Below are 15,345 nucleotides of genomic sequence, written 5' to 3'. Positions count from 1 at the left end.
AAAATTCTGCCGGGAGCGGCCTGCCTCGACCCCCGACGTCGTGAAGGCCCCACTGGATATTAGCGGCGGCGGCGGTGGCGGCAAGGCCTCGGTGTGGTCTCCCCGCTGCTTGGCGGAGGGGCCTTCAACTAAATATTTAAATTAGCGTTAATGAAATGCAAATTAACTCACCTGCCGATGGCAGCAGTCCCACGCCGATTTTACGTTTCACCGGACGCGACCCGTGTTGGAGCTCCGAGGCGAGATGCTGGTGGGGAGGGAGGAGGAATAAAATGATCAGGATGGGAGGGGTGGGGGAGCGGGGAAAACTCTTTTTATTGGCTGTGGGGATGGTGGGAAGAGGTTGAAGGGCAAATATGAGAAGGTTGGGGGGGGAAGTCCAGGTCGGGAAGAAAAGAAATTTTGTGAATATAGGGCAATGTAAAGTCCATCGAGGGAGCTGGAAAGGGGCCTCCATCTCCTAATAATTTATTTAAAAAAATTACATCTAATATACCATTAAAAATTTAAATCTTTGCTAAGGGCTTGAAACCCTTTAAAAATGGCGCCCCGCCTGCACACAGGACGCCGTTGCCGGGGACGCAGCCGCCACCCCCTCTACGTCATCAGGGGCGGCCACTCTGCCCCCAGCATTCTAATATCACAGGGGCTGTGCAGCGGCACTTCCGTGTTGGAAGGCCACCGCCGCGGCGCGCTGATAATGTTCACCCCTCTGTATTCTAAGTTAGTCTTAATAAAGGTATCAAAGATTACTACACTGGCATCAAAGTGAAACTTGATACTGCCCTCACCAACATCCAGACTTGTGCTCCCAGTAGAGGCCATTAGGTAATTTGTCCCATCTGATTATAGCACTCCAATCGCTACTGTGGCTGAGACGAATTTATTTAGTAAAGACTGTAGATTGAACCTGAGACCCACATTTACAGGAAATGTATAAAAACATTTTGAAACCAAACAGGCAGGGGGTGTGTCAGGTCCTATTGATTTTAGTAATGATTTCCCAAGTTTGATATACTTTTTATCAGTGAGTAAATAAAAAAAGTGCTTAATTAACTTCCAAATCTTCAATGAACTGTCTATATAACTGAGACAGCAGTACAGATAAAAAGAAGCTACCAGAACTGTTAACATTTGAAATGAAACAAAAATTGATGGCATTGCACAGCAGGCTCATCCACAACTGAAAAGAGAAAGACCGATTAACACAGTTCAGATATTAATGGACCTACTGTGTATTTCTGATGTAGCAGTGTCTAGGGTTATCAACATCAGCCAACATTTTAAGAGTGATAGATAATCATTATCAGCAAAGGTGATCCAGCTTGAGAAACCATTTTTATAAACATTTGTTTCTTTATGTTTCTTTGTAAAGCTAGCATGTATAAAATGGGGCATATTTTGAACCAAAATAGATTACTGTCACTTCTAATTAATGACACTTGCCAGATCTGTTTATGAGTTTGGTGTACATAAAAATGTCCTGTACTTCACGTATTCAATTAAATATTAGAGTCCCAATTTTAACCCCTTTTGATGAGAACAGGGCTTGTGAGGGTCATGGGGCAGAGCACTTACCTTCCCTCCCATCTCTTGACTAGTCTCAACTAGTGCCAGAGCTGCCAGAGAAAGTTCGTGGCTAGAATTAAGAAGCCCAAGAAGGTAAATGTTTTTAATTGTTTTATGGAAACCATAGGCTTGCACCCAACCCCCTCCCCCCAATTCCGGCCACAATGTACATCCTAATCCCCTCCCCCACCACTTACCTTGATGGTGGGGACTGTTCCCGATGGCTTCAGGAGGGAAACTGATCTCCACCTTTGAAATGAGGCCTAGCAATTCAAATCTTTCTGCGCCTCATCTGGCATTGTAATGCGAGCTTGCCACTCGCTCCAGTCCCTGCACACTACACTCACGGCCCAAGTCAAAGTCGGGGCTTGGAGCTCTTGCAGATTTGAAGATGGTCACTACAATCTAACAAAATGATTGCCCTATGAACTTATAAATTAGGAGCAGGAGTAGGCCATTCGGCCCCTTCGTGCCTGCTCCACCATTTAATAAGATCATGGCAGATCTGACTAGCCTCAACTCCACTATCCTGCCTACCCCCGATACCCTTTGACTCCCTTGTTAGTCAAGGATTTATTTACCTTTGCCTTAAAAATATTTTAATGACCCTGCCTCCACCACTCTCTGGGAAAGAGAGTTCCAAAGACTCACAACCCTCTGAGAGAAAAAATTTCTCCTCATCTCCATCTTAAATGGGCGACCCCTTATTCTTAAACTGTGTCCCATACGCCATTCGCCAAAATAGCATTTATTTCCATACCTTTGTTCACAAATAACAGTTACAAAATGAAACTGGAAGGAAAATGTTCTCTGATGAACACATTTTATCTTTTGAATAAAGTATGATGTTATTTCTTCAGGATTTGTTAAAGAATGCTGTTAGTTTTTTAGATTGTTGATGAGGGCCATGTTGAGTACTGTGTCACCCCAACCCCTTGCAATATGATTTATTTGGAGGCAGAAAAAGGGAAACTACAAGCTCCTTCCATATCTGCACAATAAATTTGCCTGGTCCTCTCCTGAGCCACTAACCACTGTTTCCCTATCACAGAGCAAGAATCCCTCTTCCTCCCTTACCACCTTGAATAAAAAGAGAAGCTTCACATTAAACCAACACCTTCTCATTCCTACACTCTTCATGCCCACCCTCAATTTCTCTGTTTGGCACCTTTTACGAACTCTCCCAAAGCAAACTGCACAAATGCCCCGTCTCCAGCTTGGGCTACTTCTACCATGCTACGCATTCACAGAGCATGGTACATTTAAGTAAATAAGTAGACCTCATATTTGCAAATTACAGCTTCCAAGGATTTCAGGATTTTCCCAAGTTCATCAACAGCTGTCTTTTTAAATCTGCTGTTCCTTACATCCTGAAATCCACAGAGACCAATTTAGTTTTTAACTCTGTTCCTGACACATGGCACATATCTGCAGTGGGTAATGGTGGTAGGAAAGCACTGGCAGCAGTAAATGACTAAACTGGAATAAGAAAACCTGGAAAATGGAAAAAGGAAATGGAGTGTTACAGCTACGTGGTGTGACGTGGTTGGTTCCTACTGTTCAAATCTCTACCTGACCGCAGCAAGTGTATTTGTATTAACAGTTTATCCACTTGCTGTTTTATTTTTAAAATAAACAGACAACGACAGGTTTTCTTGTAGGTTTTAAAAAACAGAAAGCCAATTGTTTATCGATCAGTATCCCTTATCCCAAAATTGTCGCAACTGCATCCACTCACACATACCCTCGCACACATACATAAGAAACTGATAGAGAAGGGAAAGAGGAAATGGTTTTTAGTGGGGGAGAAAGGTTCTGATAAACCTGTTGAATTCTCTCGAGACTCAAGTTCTAGATGGTTGCAGGCCTGAAATTATTGTAGATTTCTCTCTTGAATGAAGGTTCTGTTGAAGATGGTGGGTTACTTCCAACTCACTCTGCTGTATAATTTGATGTCAGATTTTTCCAGCAGGGCATGTGCTTTCTAGCTTGCTGAAAATGTCAGTTGTTACAAGTGGCTTCACCTTCTGGGTCAGTTTCTCGCTCTGGCTGTCTTTTTTAAAGGTAAAACTGTGTCACTTCTCACCTCCTGTTAGGAGGCATTCCAGTTTTTTCCCATGGTGATTGCACAATGGCCCAGAACGTGGCTACTTCACACCTCCTTTGTTTTAGAAGAAGACATTCATTGTTTTTAGGATAGATGTAAGATGGGTTTCATTGACACTTTTTGGCTTTGAAGATTAGTCCTTTGTCTTTGTCAAACTGTTTGGATACACGAAAGGCTAATCCCCCTTTTCTTTGGACCGTTCACTTTTTAAAATAAAGGTTTACTTTTTAAAGACAAAGGTCATTTTTTTCATAACTCATCTGAGTTAGTCTGTGACTGTTGTATCGTTGTATTTCCTATGTGTGGGACAGGAGGATTATATGTTGTAACTCATTAAGTCCAGGGACTGAAGTGACAGTAAAGCAGCCAAAGTTCTTTTTCAAAGGTCACTCCTCTGTAAGATTATGACCAGAGCATTGCAACAACACTTAAGCCAGTCCTCCATTTTATGAGGAACATAGGATTTCTTTAGAACTTTGCTTCAGTATGCAAAAGTTAAAATGTAGTTGGCAATCAGATGCTGTGCCAGGGTTGCGGGCACATGCCTTAAGAAATGGGAAATCTAAGACTTGCCTGCTGCTGGTACCGCAGAACAAGTTTTTCTGGGGTCTTTTTGTGCTCCCAGAAACCATCGCAAATCTTAAAAATACACTTTATCACTTTTCCTTGCACATACCCTAATGTATAAAAAGTAACCATTTTGAGCTTTGCTTTTGTGATTTATGTCATCTGAAGTCTCTCAATAAGATTATTGTTGAGCTAAAAAGAAAATTGAAAATACTGAAAATCTGAAAATACAATGGAAAATGTTGGGAATATGCAGCAGGTCCAACAGTATCTGAAAAAGGAAAAGATAATTTAATGTTTTGGGTGGAGAGATAAAGGGCTGAATTTTACGCTGCCCCTGCGGATCAGATGGTAGCGTGGGGGCGACGTAAAATTGAGTGGGAGGCTCCAGGAGGCCTACCCACCCCACTTCCACCTCCGGCCAAGTTTACAGCGTCAGGCGGGGGTGGGAAACGGCCCGCCCACCTAAGGCCAATCTAGGCCCTTGAGTGGCCATTTAAGGGCCCTCGCCCGCCTCCCGTGGCAAGTGGGTGTGCTGGGGACGTGAAAGGCCGTCCAGCGATAGCTGCTGGCTTTTCCGCACCCTGGGGGGGGGTTGGGGGGGGGTGAGCCATGGCAGTCAGGCACAGGGTGCCCGATTGAAGGCTTGCCCGATTGAAGGCTGCCCCCGCCTCCCAACGGACCCCCGGGACCCAAGATGCCCCCCACCCTTCCCCCAAGCAACTACTCCAGCCTCACCAAGGAAGGGCCGATCCCCCTGGTGAGGCAACCCCAATTTTCATTCCCTCCTAGATCCATGGTGCGGCTGGGCTGCAGTCCCAGGAGTGGCCACTGCTCTCGGTGGCGCTGCTGGGACTTAGAGCTGCTGGCCCGCTGATTGGCTGGCAGCTCACTGAGGCGGGACTTGCTCCCTCAAGTCGGTGGAAGTCCCGCCTTGGAACAATTAAAGCCCGGGGATCCGTAAAATGCAGGACGGATCCCCGGGCTTGGCGGAGTCTTGTCTGCCTAAGGTAAAATCCAGCCCAGTGACTTCCACACAAAACCTTGGCTTACCTTTTCTCTTGTCAAATGCTGATAGATGTGCTGTGTATTTTTTCAATATTTTCAGTATTTATTTCAAGTAGATTACAATTTTTATTATTTCCACATATAAATCTTTATTTAATCAAGCTTTTAATACTTTTCATGTTTAGAAAATTGATGATTTCATTAATTTCTCCACATCTGGCACAGATAAACCTATATAATCCAAAAGTACATTTTAAAAAAACTCAACAAAAACCACAAAGCTAAAGTCTTGCCATATAATTAGTTGAAGTTACTGATTTTTCTCAACTGAAATGGCTCTTACATGGTTATAAATGTCTCACATCATGACCTCATTATTCATTCAGTGAATGGGAGACATTTATTACTTCAAACTTATATCTCTAAAACATATTACTTAGACCTATCTATTTACTATGGTCAAATAACCAATTTTATAAAGAAAACAAAGTGACAATATCCTGGTATCCTAAGCTGCTATACAGCAAGAATTGAAGCTTAACAGCTGAGTGACAACTTGCTATGTACCAAAGCTTCTCACACAGCAGATCATTTCCATGTGTACTTCTGATTTGACTTAAACTGCAGTGTGTGGCTGTGTAACCAGTGAGACTTGAATTAGCTGTGTCAGTGTTGACAGAATTATAATGCATCACAGTTTTATGCACTAGTTCCCAGTCTATTCTGGATTCTGCTGAAATGCATGAGGTGTGCAGAAAGATAACGGAAATTCAGTCCCATCTTTATAGAGTTTTCCATTGGCTTCCCTCCCAGAGTTATTTATTGGGTGAGCTAGACTGTACATTTTGTATCAGATCAGCACAAAGCCTTCAGTATTTAGCCGAAATTTGGTTTAAGGAAAGCCACATAAAACCATCTGACACAAAGGTTCCAATTTTAGCCAATGCAAAGCAAACTTTAAAATGGTGTCAGGCAGTCTAACTGTTTAAACTTCAGGATTGAAATTCCACTGTAAGACGTTAGTAGCAAGCAAGCACCTTTATATGAAATTCCTTTGCCATTTTAACTTGAATGCCTTCGTAAAAGCAGCAGACTAAAGAATTTCATAAGAACATTTTAACATCCTCCCTAACACTAGCACTCAGCACGTTTTTAACCCATATATTTTTGAACATTTTTGTGTTAATAAAGAGCCCACTGTCTTATTGGCTTTTCATTAAAATGAAAAATGTAGCCTCCATTGGATATTGATGAGTGCTTCTAGAAATTGAAGGCGATCGTGATGAAAAGGGTGGAAGGACTTCCTTCTCCACGGTATGAGGAGGATGCACAAGAAAGATTTGAAATGGGACATAATGGACTATAATCAGGGAAAGAAGGGCAACCTTTATTCCAGTGCTTTCAGAAATAAAGAGGGACCAGGAGGTGGGACTGGCTAGAATTATGATGGGTGACATCTTACCATGAATCCTGCTTCCATTCCTGATTTCATGCTACAAGTGGGCAGGACACAGGAACCATCTGTCCCTGCGCTTCCCAAAAATTCCCAATGCTTCAATAACAGGATGTAAATTCAGCATAAATAGGTCCCCTAGCAAAATTCACCCTCACTGGCCCCAGAAGCACTTCAGATCATCCTGAAATGATCTCTGGGTCTGATAAGTCCAGAGCTCAACAAAACAAAATATGATCCTTATTATTGCCATTGAGTGTGTACTTGTAAATGGTGCACAACAGTTGACATTTTATGAATAATGAATTATTTTGTGCTTTTATAGCGTGTTCACGTTTCTGAAGTTCCTTATGGTCTGGATACTGATGCTTTTGGCAGATTTCATCCTTGAGCTTCGATTTGAATATTTATGGCCAGGTTGGCTATTTATCAAGAGGGTTTATAACTCATCTCGATATCAGGGCCTTGTAAGTATAATTTATATTTAAACTTTTGTATATAGAATGAATGGAATGAAGATTCTAAATGGATGGCATATCTGTGCTCAGGGCTGTGAATAGATTTCAAAACTAAACTGTAACTGTCGAAATTGATGCTGAAAGGTGCAGTTTATATGGCATGTTATTGTGATACAGGCCAATAAACCACTGCTAATGGTTACAATTCTCAGTACCAAAAATATTTTAAAATTAAAACAACTTGCATTTCTCTGGTCAGCTGCCCTTCAGTTTGTGACTCATCTCTGTACATACGCATTATCACTGAACAGGGAGAAGGAAGAGATGGTGAAGATGCACTGCTAAAAAATGGATGAATTGGACCTAATCGTCTTGTCCTATTTGTAAAAGTTTTTTGGTTCCTATGTTCTCCTTGATCGGTAGTTTCCTTTCAGATTTCATTATTGTTATCATATATGAATTTTGTTAGCTACATAATCGTTGAAATTCACCAATTGTTTAATTATTGCCAAGGTTTTAAAATTGCTTCAGAATTAGTTAAGTTCGTAACTTTAGAAGCCCAATTTTAACGTGCTCTGTCCAGCAGTGGTGATCCTAAAATTGGAGTGCTGCTCATGCTGCCATATTCCTGCACGCCACCATTTTCCTTGCGCCTTCACAATGGCCGCCCAAAGAAGGCAGGTGTCTCAGTCAATTATGTAAATGAATCATGCCAGCAGGATCCCAATGCTATTTTAATGCATAAAATCACGCAGCACTGTACCCATCCTGGACTACTGGGCCGTCCAGGCATGAGATGGAAATTGGAGCCAGCATTTAAAAGGGCAGTCACCTGCTAGCACTCAGATTATTGGTATCTGTGTGCAATTCCCATGGCTGGATATTCTGCTTCTACAGCCTCTGGAAGCACAAGGCTCAAGCTGGGAAACATCTTGGGCACCTGACTGTGGTTGGAGGAAGAGAAGAATGGAGAAAAGCAGCAGTGCAGGAAAGCTCAAGGACTTGGAGCTGGGGCTCTCAGCAGACCACACATGGGGAGGGTTGCTCGCAAGCATCCTTACTGAGCCCATACAGTCTACAGATCTTTTTGGCTCTACCTGGGCCCTTTTAAATTCCTCTGGCTGTATCGCCCCCTGTGGGATTTTTGGGAATTTTCCCAGCCCTCTGCAGCTGTACAGAGTTTTGTTTTCTCCCCTCAGTTTCTGCAGTTTCTGTGGCCTGCTCTGGACCCTTTGGGTACAATACTGTGCTTCCTGCCAAGACATTACCCATATTGACAGATTTTTAAATACAAATGACATAAGGGGATATGAGGATGATATGGGAAAAAGGCATTGAAGTGGATAATCAGCCGTGATCGTATTGAATGGCTGCAGTCCCAGCAGTGGCCACCACTCCCAGGAATAGGTCTACCCCCTGCATGGGTAATTACGCTTGGAATGATTCCAACTGTCACTACCCCAGTGACAACTTACTCTGTAAGTAAATTTTAACTAAGGGAACCTTCAAGCATTTGCCAGTAAGCCCTTTTACTAATATCGTGGCATTTGTTCTGCTTTCTGGTGGCATTTCTGTCAGTTTGTCTGCCAGTAGGGTCTGAAAACACCTGGTGTCCCTGAGGATGGTTATCTCCTTGTCTGGTGCCTGGGACACAAAAGGAATCATTTTTCCTTTGTGTAAAACGTCTGGTAGATGCTTTGCTCTCGAATTATATATAGAACACAGGCTTACCATTTTCAAAGCCACAGACATGGGCTTGACTGCAGTGCCTCCTTCTGTTTTTTTTGGCATACCAATAACTGGCCTGGACATGCCCAGAATTGCCACATTGGAAACAAGATGGGCGGACCCCGACTGATTTATCCGTGGGTTCCTTCTTTTTAAAAGGTCAGATTTTCCTTCCCTGCTGCCCTTTTCTCTCAAGCCCATTTCTGCTTCCTCTGCATCCCTGCCTAGCTGATACGAGTTACTAGATGCACATTTATTTGGAGTTATTGATTTGTGTATTAATTCACAGTCAGCCATTTTTGCTGCTTCCCTTTGTCTTCTTAGATTTATTTTTTTATTTGTTCATGGGATGTGGGTATTGCTGGCAAGGCCAGCAGTTATTGCCCTTGACATGAGTGGCTTGTTAAGCCATTTCAGAGTCAAACACATTGCTGTAGATCTGGAGTCATATGTAGACCAGACCAGGGAAGGACAGCAGATTTTCTTCCCTAAAGGGAATTAGAAAACCAGATGGGCTTTTACAACAATCAACAATGGTTGCACGGTCACCATTAGACTAACTTTTTAAATTCCAGATTTATTAATTGAATTCAAATTGCACCATCAGCCAAAATGGGATTCTAACCCATGACCCTCGAACTACTAGTTTAGTGACATTACCACTATTCCATCACCTCCCTTCCTTGTGACTCTTTGTTCTTTGATTTGGGTTCTTATACTACTTGGGATGCTATTTTTAAATTCTTCCAGCAACATCACTTCTCACAAATTTTCATATGAGGGTTCAAGCTTGAGAGATAGTATCCAGCGATCAAAAGCCATATGTTTATTTCTTTCGAATTCAGTGTAAGTCCGTGTGGGTCTTCTCTGGGTGTGTGGGAATTTCTGTCTATGTTCTTCTGGTACAAGCTCATATGCATTTAGAATTGCAGTTTTGGTTTGTTCATAATCAGAGGAACTTTCTTTTGATAATAGGGAAAAAGCTTGACGAGCCCTACCCATGATCTCGCCTTGTAAGAGGAGAGTCCAAAATTCTTTCGGCCATTTTAACCTAGTAGCTATTTTCTCAAATGAGATAAAATATGACTCGGCCTCCTCCTCATTAAATTTTGGTGCTAGTCTTGAGTGTCTCAGCACATCATGCTCTGAATTGGGGATAAGGTTTGAGTGTCTGGTAGCATTCTCACCTTGTCCTTGTAGCCTTTCTAGCTCAAACATTCTGGCTGCTTCCTCTCTTTGCATCTCTCTTTTCTCTCTTTCCTTCTGAAACTGCATCTCTTCCTTTTTCATCAGTAACTACACTCTAGCTCGAATTATTTCTTCAGACTCTGATTCTAGGCTTTCTTCTGCTCGTTCAAGGGTAAGTTTAAAACTGTTAACTAGGCTTTTCAGCAATTCAGGCTTCTTTGCTTTTTGTCTGAAAGTGATTCCCAACTCTGTAGTTCAGCTTTTTAAATCTTCAACACTTAATTTGTTTAACTTTATCATGGGACATCTCTCCTTGCTCTACAAACTCCTTAGCATTAAATGTGGCCATCTTTTTTGTTCTGTGCACCATTGAGAAAAAAAAGGATACAAGAAAACCTGTTTGTTTATTTTTCCACAATTTTAGAGGTCAATTTTCCTCCCCTTTTCCAATGTTTATCTGGCAGTTCAGATCCTGGCTTTAAGCCCACAATTTGTTACATCCACGTGGTACATTGTGGGTGGTTCCCACTGTTCAACTCTTCACCTGACCACAGCAAGTGTTTTATTTGTTAGGGTTTAACCCTTTAGTGTTTCATTTTTCAAATAAACAGACAGCGACAGGTTTTCTTGTGGGTTTTAAAAACAGAAAAACAATTGTTTATTGATAATATGCCTGATCCTGAAATCGTCGCAACCACATCCACACACACGTTTGCCTGCACACACAGACACACACACACAAGAGACAGAGGGGGGAAAGGGGAAGGTGACTTTTAGTGGGGTGGGGGGGAGGGGAGGTCACGATAAACCTATTGCATTCTCTTGGAAATCAGTTTCTCAATGGGTGCAGGCCTCAGATGATTATAGATTTCTCTCTTGATTCGAGGTTTTGTTGAAGACGGTGGGACAGTTCTGGTTCACTGCTGTTTAATGTAGATGTAGGGTTCTGCAGCAGGGCATGTGGCTCCTGGCTTGCTGAAACACAAGCTGCTGGATGTTGCTACTCTTTTTTTATGGCTTTGGTCTTTTTTAAGGTAGAGCTGTGTTACTTCTCACCTCCTGGTAGGAGACATTCTCATCTCTTCCCCATCGTGATGCACAATGGCCCAGGACATGACTACTTCATACCTTCTTTGTTTCAGAAGAAAACATTCAATTAGAATGGGGTGCAATTGACACCTCTTAGCTTTGAAGATTTGTCCTTTGTCGTTGTCAGACAGTTTGAATACATAAAGACCAATTCTTTTCGCTTTGATGGCCATTTTGGACCATTGTTCATTTTTTAAACGAAAGGTTCATTTTTAAAAGACAAAGTCAGTTTTTATAAAGCTTCCAGGTTTAGTCCATGATTGTTGTATCATTGCACTTCTGGTGTGCATGACACAGGTCATTGCTGCTCTCTTTGTCAGAGCTGACAATTTGATTGCATTCCCCATGGATGGTAGCAGTCAGCAAGAAAGGGCTGTCGTATTTTCTGCCATAGCAAACCTCCCACAACTGCTGGTTGTCACTGCCTGCACCTATGTAGCCATCAGGGCACCCCCCCAGTACCACCCCACCACCCCCCCCCCCGGCACCCCACCCTCGCCAACCCCCCTCTGCTTTGACCAACCAGCAACCTTCATGAATAGGAAACATTATCACCCTGTCAGTGTTCAGCTGGTGGCTGATTATTGCCAATGGATTGTGCAGGTCTGTGCCCAGTTTCCTGGTAGTTGCCATGATGCATACATACTGTGCTCGTCCACCATTCCTTCATTATTTGACCTGGCTCAGTATGACAGAGGCTAGCTACTTGGAGATAGTGTTATCCTCTACACATGGTCCATGACACTTCATCCACTAAAACGAGATGTAATCAAAATTGGGACCACTAGATCCAGGACAGAGCACACCATTGGGCTGCTTAGAGAATAGCCTAGGTACTACCTCAGGCAAGGAGGGAGAGGGGGAGCTGGTTTGATGCCAGGAAACTCCGAATTTAATGGTAGGAACTGGTGTCACGACACTTTTTTGGGGGAAAATCTGCGGTGCATCTTTAAGTCAGCAAAGGATCGGTATTGCTTTAAGAACAAGCAAGCCTCAGGAGAAGGTGCATTCTGGTTGCCGTTGGATACAACCATTCAGTGAGGGAACCAACCAATTTCAGCAGGTGCATCCTGGTCGTCTTGGACACAGCCATTCAGAGACTGAGAATCGATAATACAATGTTGCAATTAACTTTTGAACTGGCTTTTAGTTGAGACAGACTGTTCTAACAGACAGACAGCTGGGTCAGCATGAAATTAACAGAGTTCTCTGTTAATTTAAACTAAAGGAAGGGAAGTTAGACTGTGACTTTTATTATCCCTCAAAATTCTAAAGCCAAATTGATTCATTGAAAAGTGTTTGTGAATTGTTGATCTGTGGTGGTCATCGCTGGACAAAAGATGAGTTGAAGCTTCGGATGTTGGGCATTTTTCTTCCCTCATCCGGCCCTAAAAGACTGCGAGTGGACTTTAATCAGAGGATTGCTCATCGGGAATTGTACATCTGAAAGGACACTAATTTTTTTTCTATTTTAAATGTTGTTTTTAATCTTCATAGTGTTTTAGAGTTCAGTTTTACTAATAAACAGTAAATTTGATAATCTAAAGACACCTGGTTTGGGTCGCCTCATTTGGGGGGTTTAACAGATGGTTCAATTTAGCTGTGGATTTCTTTAATTTGGAAAGTTTAAAGTGATCTGTTAGGCGATCTGTGGAGTGACAGGACTGAATTGACAATGCTGTGCTCCCACAGCAATCAGAATCATATATTTTGATTGGGGGCTTTGACTTGAGCAGTCGGCCATAACATATTAATTGGGATCTTGCGTCTGACAACATATTTAATTGCTCTTGCGTCTGGCATCATAGCAGTTGGAAACTCGATTGTTGGGATCTAAATCTAACGGCAATTACAAAGAAAATAAAAGAACCAAGTCTCTTGTGTAATAAGGTACAGTCTCTACCATAATAATGGCATTAGTGGTTGCAGTAGAGTTTTTGCGAAAGCAGAATGATTTCCTGAGTGACTTGATAACTTTAACTAAGAACAAATTAAAACAAAAAGAGTTTGCAGCGAAATTGGGCTTGGAATTGAAATCAGGTGCCAAAAAAGCAGAGATAATTGGCATGATAGCTGAACATCTGGAATTAGTAGAAGAAGACGATGATGATGATGATGATTATGAAGGGGAGTATGAGAAACAAGAAAGTAGTTGGTCCGAGAGTGATGCAGTGGTATTGACTAAGATTCAGTTAGAAATGAAAAAACTTGAGGTGGAAAAAGAATTAAGAATACTTGAATTGAAAAAAGAGAAAAGGGAGAAGGAGAGAGCATTTTGGAGAGAAAGTGAAAGAGAAGAGAGGAAATTTAAGTTAAAAGAGATGGAATTAAGACAAAAGGGTAGTCTTGAATCTAGGGTCAGGAAGAATCTGAATTTAGATCAGGACCTAGTGAAAAGTTGTTTAAATTTATACAGGCTGTTCCTTATTTCAAAAGAAGAGGATGTAGAGGTATTTTTCATATCTTTTGAAAAAATAGCCAAACCGATGAAATGGCCAAAAGAAAGCTGGACACTGCTTATGCAGGGCAGGTTGGTCGGCAGAGCTCATGAAGCTTATGCCATGCTTTCTCAAGAGGCTTCTGCAGATTACGAGATGGCAAAAAAGGCTATTCTCACTGCGTATGAGTTAGTCCCTGAAGCTTACCATCAGTAGTTTAGGAACTTACAGAGATTGGCTGGGCAGACATTTAGAATTTGAGAGGGTGAAGCAAATGAATTTTGACCGTTGGATACGGGCATTGATGATAGAAATCACATATGAGAACCTTCGAGAATTGATTCTCTTAGAAGAGAATTAAAGGCGGCACAGTGGCGCAGTGGTTAGCACCACAGCCTCACAGCTCCAGCGACCCGGGTTCAATTCTGGGTACTGCCTGTGTGGAGTTTGCAAGTTCACCCTGTGTCTGCGTGGGTTTTCTCCGGTGCTCCGGTTTCCTCCCACAAGTCAAAAGACTTGCAGGTTGGTAGGTAAATTGGCCATTATAAATTACCCCTAGTATAGGTAGGTGGTAGGGAAATATAGGGACAGGTGGGGATGTGGGAGGAATATGGGATTAGTGTAGGATTAGTATAAATGGGTGGTTGATGGTCGGCACAGACTTGGTGGGCCGAAGGGCCTGTTTCAGTGCTGTATCTCTGAACTAAACTCAAGAGTTTAAAAACTCCATTCCTTCAGTAGTGAGGACTCATATAAATAACCTGACAGTTTTGAAAGTTAGGCAAGCTGCAGAAATTGCTGATGATTTTGAGCTTGCGAATAAGCCAACCTCTTTTGTCCGTCACCTCCATAAACCTGAGAAGGATGGAAAATAGGAGAGTGAAAGGAAGACAAGTAGCTGGGGACAAGAAGGAACTGCTGGGAATGCCCAGGATCACCTCCTCAGGTCAGAAACGAAGGTGCTGAGGGTAGAAGTGAGGTTCATAAGCCTAAATGTTATCATTGCAACAAAATGGGTCATCTTCGTTCAGAGTGCTGGAAATTGCGAGGTAATCCCATAGGACTTGTTGGAGTACACAAAGCTAGTGCAAAGGAAAAGACTCTGATTGAGAGTATAGCAGACCAGGCTATAGCTTTAATGACAGCTGTGAAACTAGATACTAAAACTAAAAAGAGTGTAGAGGTTAAGAATAAAATACCTGAGAGTTATAATGAATTTTTGTCCAAGGGGAGAGTAACTCCACATCCTGTGAGTGAGGCTGAAAACCTATCATTATACTCAGGGACACAGGAATAACACAAACACCCTTGCTGGGGAAAGATATAAGGTTTCCACCAGAGAGCACCTTGAATGTTAAAGTTTTAGTTAATGGAATTGGAGGGGAGTATATACCCGTACCTTTGTATAAAGTACGCCTAGAGAGTGACTTAATATCTGGGATAGTAACCGTCGGAGTTGTCCACAGTTTGCCAGTAAAGGGAATTGATCTCCTCCTAGGAAATGATTTGGCTGGATCAAAAGTATCAGTTTCTCCTATAATTACAGAGGAACTGAGTAAAATTAAGGAAACAGAGCAATTGCAGGAACAAGTTCCAGGAATATTTCCTGCATGTGTAGTCACCCGAGCTATGGCGAAACAGGATCCATTGTCGGAGGTCAAAGGGGCACTACAGGTAGATAGCCAAGTATCTGAAAACTTATTTGGGGATTTAGATAATCCAAATGAAATGTTTAATAGA

At 42.2% G+C, this 15,345-nt stretch overlaps 1 protein-coding gene across 1 annotated transcript in view; it reads left to right on the top strand.

Annotated features, from left to right (window-relative positions):
• LOC137358413 (macoilin-like) overlaps nt 1-15,345 on the top strand; it is a 163,364-nt gene that overhangs the window by 59,011 nt on the left and 89,008 nt on the right. The window contains exon 2 of the mRNA XM_068024362.1: nt 7,030-7,171. Within this exon, the coding sequence (XP_067880463.1) occupies nt 7,030-7,171 (142 nt within the window). The remainder of the gene's footprint in view (nt 1-7,029; nt 7,172-15,345) is intronic.

The sequence above is a fragment of the Heterodontus francisci genome, chromosome 3 (assembly GCF_036365525.1).
Source record: "Heterodontus francisci isolate sHetFra1 chromosome 3, sHetFra1.hap1, whole genome shotgun sequence".
Lineage (NCBI taxonomy): Eukaryota > Metazoa > Chordata > Chondrichthyes > Heterodontiformes > Heterodontidae > Heterodontus > Heterodontus francisci.
Note: the sequence above shows the minus strand (reverse complement) of the source record. Positions and strands in the feature narration are given on the sequence as shown.